General features: G+C 40.5%; 1 protein-coding gene across 1 annotated transcript in view; it reads right to left on the reverse strand.

Moving 5' to 3' along the window:
- The window catches only part of LOC119675434, a 7016-nt gene extending 1889 nt beyond the window's left edge, over positions 1-5127 (reverse strand). Inside the window, exons 1-2 of the mRNA XM_038086633.1 lie at positions 4089-5127; positions 724-3823 (exon numbers count right to left, since the gene is read on the reverse strand). Coding sequence (XP_037942561.1) covers positions 724-3823; positions 4089-5127 — 4139 coding nt within the window. The remainder of the gene's footprint in view (positions 1-723; positions 3824-4088) is intronic.
- Between the last annotated feature and the right edge of the window lie 357 nt (positions 5128-5484).

Here is a 5484-nt window from a genome sequence, read left to right on the forward strand (position 1 = left end):
TTCATAGACTCGCGCCTGCTTCATGATTTCGCTGTCTTAAATACTCCTACGCCGGAGCTTTCGTCTAGCTTATTTTAAATTCTTCCGTTCGTTTACCTGCTGTGTTTTGCAGCGTAACCCGCTGTGCTTTTATTCTTGGCCGTGTAGCCGCTGTGCTTCTGATCTTGCCGTATTTCGCTGCGCTTTTGACTTTGTTTTCGTCGTGTTTTGTTTTGACAGTTTGTTATTTTAACACGCGTTTTAAATTCGTCAATAAACAATAATTTTTTGTTATATAAAATAAATTTATTAAAATTAAATTTAAATTATAAATTATATTAAATTAAATTTTAGTATTAAATTATAGTATTAAATTATAGTATTAAATTATAATATAGTTTAAATTATTGTAAATAAATTAAATTAACCAAAATTTCAATTTTTGTGAAATTCAATTCTGTGTTAATTCAGTGCCTAGTTTTTTATGTAGGCGGAAATTTGGTGTCAATTCCGCCTACCATCTTATACAGGGTTAGTTAGATAAATTAATTAACCATATATTAACCATATAAATATTATATATGAATTATATAATATATTAATTATAATAATTTAATTATACAATATGTGATTTACAATAGATTAAAATATAATAAAATATAATATATAAATCATATAAGATATCAATTATAATAATTCTACAGAATCCTACAATATTAACAATTTGACTTTAACCGCTCTAACATTCCGCCCCCCTTGAAAGGATTTTCAATTGGTAACAGTGCGAGTTTGTGGATTGGACGGCGTATTACTCCTTTTGGGGTTTGCACATCAACAACACGAACCAAATTATCTGGACCCCTGATGCAATGCACGATTCGGCCCATCAACCAGCGTTGTGGAGGCATATTGTCTTCTTGGATTAGAACCAGAGCCCCCTCGGTGATGTTAGATTGTTCTTCTGTCCATTTGGTGCGTATCTGCAGCTCATTCAGATAGTCTCTAGACCATCTGCGCCAGAAGTGATGTTTGACTGCGGTTATACGAGACCATTTATCAATTAATGAAGCAGCTTCATACTGAGGACTTGGTTCAGATAAAGTTTTGAGCGGCCCACCGATAAGAAAATGTGCCGGCGTTAGCGCTTCGTAATCGCTCGGGTCACAAGAATGAGGTGTGATTGGTCGCGAATTTAAGATGGCTTCGATTTCAATCAGTGCTGTTCCAAGCTCCTCAAAGGTGAATCGAGTATTTGATAGTGTTCGATACAGATGGCCTTTCGCGCTTTTTACAGCCGCTTCCCATAGACCTCCAAAGTGAGGTGCTCGGGGCGGTATAAAATTGAAATTTATGAATTGGTTGCTGCAAAAGGTCTGCAGCATCACTTGATTAGACTTCTCGAAAAACATCCTTTTTAACTCTGCTAGTTTGTTGTTAGCCCCAACGAAGTTTGTAGCGTTATCGCAATAGATGTCTGATGGTAACCCTCGTCTACCGATTAACCTTTTCAGTGCTGCAATAAATGCCTCCGTAGATAAGTCTGACACGGCTTCGAGATGAGCTGCCTTTGTAGACAAACAAACGAACACGGCTATATAGGTCTTATATGGAACCCGTCCCCGAATTCGGAGATACGTTAATATAGGACCGCAAAAATCTACCGCAGTACGCGCGAATGGACGACTTGGAGTGAGGCGTTCGATTGGGAGATTACCCATCATTTGATTAAGTAGTTTGGGTTTATAACGCACGCAGTGAATACACGAGTGCACGACTCGGCGTGCAATTTCTCGAATATTAATTATCCAGAAGTTTAGTCGAGTAAGGGCAATTAGTGCCTTTGCGCCTGCATGATAGTTGCACAAGTGTACATGCCGAACATAAAGTTCCACAAAATAACAGCCCTTCGGCAACAAAATAGGGTGACGTTGGCCTACTGAGATGTCACTCAGCTCGAGGCGACCTCCCACCTTTAGTAATTGATAACCGAATACATTGTCCAGGAAGGGATTTAGATGCTTTAATGTACCTTCGGCTGGGTTCCCTCGTTGTAGGCGTTGTATATCAATTTCGAAGAATTGCTGTTGGATGACCCAAATTATACAGTGCAATGCCTTTTGTAGCTGAATAGGTTGGAGGGTACATTCTCCGTTCTTCACTTTATTCTTGGTTACATGATAGAATCGCTGTACCTGCGCTATTACTCGTAGTATCTTAGTGTATGAACTATATCTTGACAATACCTGTAATACGTAGTTGTCTTCATTTGTGTTAACAAATACAACCTTTCGCGTCTCTTTATTGACTTCTTCCATATCCAGGTTGTGACATTTCAAATGCGGCCAGTATTTATCAGCGAGTAACAAAAATTCCGGCCCCGTGAACCAACAGGACTCTGTTAATTGGCGGATGTTACAGCCGCGCGACACAACATCTGCCGGATTGGATTGGGTAGGAACGTGTCTCCATTGCCCATTTGCGGTAATATCTTGAATTTCCGCTACTCGATTGCCAACGAATGCAGACAGGGTTGATGAGTGCTGCTTCAACCAATGTAATACAATCTGTGAATCAGTCCAAAAAAACGTTTCACCTTTAAATTGCGCAAATATTGGTTGGACCTTCTGATACAGTTTGGCAAGAAGTAAGGCACCACAGAGTTCTAGTTTAGGTAGCGACTTCCGCTTTATAGGTGCCACACGGGATTTTGCAGTGAATAGCCTGACCGTCACCTTACCTGATGTGTTTTGTGATCGGAGAAATATGCAGCAACCATATGCGCGTATTGAAGCGTCACAGAAACCGTGTACATCAACCTGTTGATAGTTTATGGATAGGCAGTATCTCGGCACCTTAATCGATGAAAGCGTTGTAAGATCTTGAATAAATGTTTTCCAAGCTGAGTGAAGATTTTGAGGGACTGACTCGTCCCAGTCCACACGCAACAGCCACAATTCTTGCATCATAATTTTTGCTACGAGTATGATCGGTGCTAGTAATCCAAGCGGGTCGAATATGAAAGACGCAAGGGATAAAATGGTGCGTTTTGTTACAATATGACCTGGTTGCGCATTGAACGAAAATAGGAAAACATCTTGCATTTGGTGCCACTTGATGCCTAGGGCGCTGGTGACTGTATCTGTATCAAGATTTAAACTCTTTGTTGTAGTATCGCTGATGAAGTCATGATGGTTTGAATGCCATTTGTCAAGATCGAAGCAACCCTTCTGTAGAATGGCCGTTAACTGATGTCTGATATTGGTGAGTTGATCAATGGAATCCGCTCCACCTAAGAAGTCGTCGACAAAGAACGATGATTTAATGAGTGCAGCGCCTATTGGGTATTGTGTTTCAAATTTGTCCGCCAAATACTGCAAACTCCTGGTTGCTAAGAAAGGTGCTGATGCAGTACCATAAGTGACTGTATTCAACTCGTAAGTACTAACAGGATCGGACTCCGTATCTCGCCAAAAAATATATTGGAATTTTCGATCTGGTTCATCTATCAGTATCTGTCGGTACATCTTAACAATGTCAGCCGTCAAGGCATATCGGTGCAAACGAAATTGAAGTAGCAACAAGTATAACTCCGGCTGAATTGTCGGGCCGACCAGTAGAATATCATTTAATGAACGTTGCGATGTTGTTGGACATGACGCATCAAAAACCACCCTCAGCTTGGTCGATGTGCTCGACGGTTTTAAAACACAATGATGAGGGATATAATAATGTGGTTCGTTGGTTTTCGGAGTCTCAACACGCGTCATGTGTCCGAGCTCTCGATATTGTTTCATGAATTCTTGATAATCTTGCTTTAGTGCACGATTAGATGACAAGCGCCGTTCTACAGAACAAAAACGGCGTAAGGCGATATTGTGTCAAACCAAGACAATCTGGCGAATCCTTGAATGGTAACCGAACGACAATTCTTCCCATCGCATTTTGGTGGACCGTTTCACGATATAATGACTCACACACAACATGTGCTGGTGACCATGACTTTGCAGCCGGTTGCACTTCCTCTATCTTCCACATCATTTCTAATTGATCGGAAACTGTATCTTCAACTGATAATAGGCATTTTGCTGCTGGTGATGCAAATGGCTAACCCTTGTACTTCCCAGATACGATCCATCCTAATAGTGTTTTTTGAAGTACTGGAAGATTTTCACCTAGTTTGATTTGACCGACAGACAAAATGTCAAAGAAACTTTCAGCTCCAAGCAAAAGGTCAACGCGCTTGGATTTAAAAAATTGCTCATCGGCGAGAGGTGTATTTGGTGGAACCTTCCACAACTTATCGATTTCAGAACTTGGTTGATATGCGATGTGATTCGTAATACCAAAGTCTAAAGCAAGTTCAAAATTTGAATGACGAGATTTGATTGATGTGAGCGTCTGATACCTTATATTGGTCAACGAACTACCAATACTGGAAACATGCAGCCGATGTTTATGTTTTGATAAATTAAGCTTCTTTGAAAACTCCTTCGTTATGAAGTTGACCTGAGAGCATGAATCAAGTAAGGCTCTACCCACTTGATAACTTCCCGATGAGTTCTTCACTAAAACCAATGCAGTGGCTAGAATTATTTGCTCGGCCGATGACATGTTAAGATGGGAATGGCTGGCAACATTGTCGTTGGGCATAGCGGCGTGTTCTGTGCGTCGTGATGATCCGGCGCTCTTAATATTCGTTGGTAATTGCGAATGATGCAAGAGAGTGTGATGTGGCTTTGCGCAAACCTTACATTTAAACGTTGATGTGCAATTAACCACATGATGGCGTCGCGATAAGCAGTTTATGCAGAGTTTAAGGCCCTTCACCTTTTCAAACCTTTGAACCACCTCCAGTGCCTTAAAACGATGACAATTCTGTATTAGGTGTTCATTGCTAGAACAAATTGAGCAAGAATTGCTGGATGTAGATGCAACAAATGCGTATTGTTTTGAGCGTCTGTTAGTCTTGGAGTTAAGATTATTAGGTTTACGTTGTGGTGATGACTGATTGCCGTTTCCACTGTCGAGTGATTCGAGAAACTGGCAATGCCTATCCAACAATTTTGAGCAATCCTCCCAACTGGGTAATGTGTCGAAGTTACGCGATTCATTCCATTTCCTACGTGTAATTGCGTCCGTTTTTTGCATGATTAGCGAGATAAGTAGAGCCTCACATATTTGTTTCTCTGTACCTAGCGAACAGAGTGAACCATACAAAGCGGATGCATTGTTTACCAGACTACGGAGTTGTTGGCTTGACTGACCCTATACTGCTGGTAGATCAAATAGTGTCGCGATATTTTCGGCGAAGATTAGGCTATTATTGTCATAGCGTGATTTAAGCCTATCCAGAGCCTTTGGATAGTTTTCATTCGAAATAGGAAATGCCTGTACTGTCTCTAGAGCTTGACCAGTAAGGCAGTTCAGTAAGTGGTTAAATTTTTCAATATTTGTGAGGTATATTTCGCGATCTATGATTTGGAGAAACGAATTAATAAAATTGTT

This window comes from Teleopsis dalmanni, chromosome 2 (assembly GCF_002237135.1).
Source record: "Teleopsis dalmanni isolate 2A chromosome 2, ASM223713v2, whole genome shotgun sequence".
Classification (NCBI taxonomy): domain Eukaryota; kingdom Metazoa; phylum Arthropoda; class Insecta; order Diptera; family Diopsidae; genus Teleopsis; species Teleopsis dalmanni.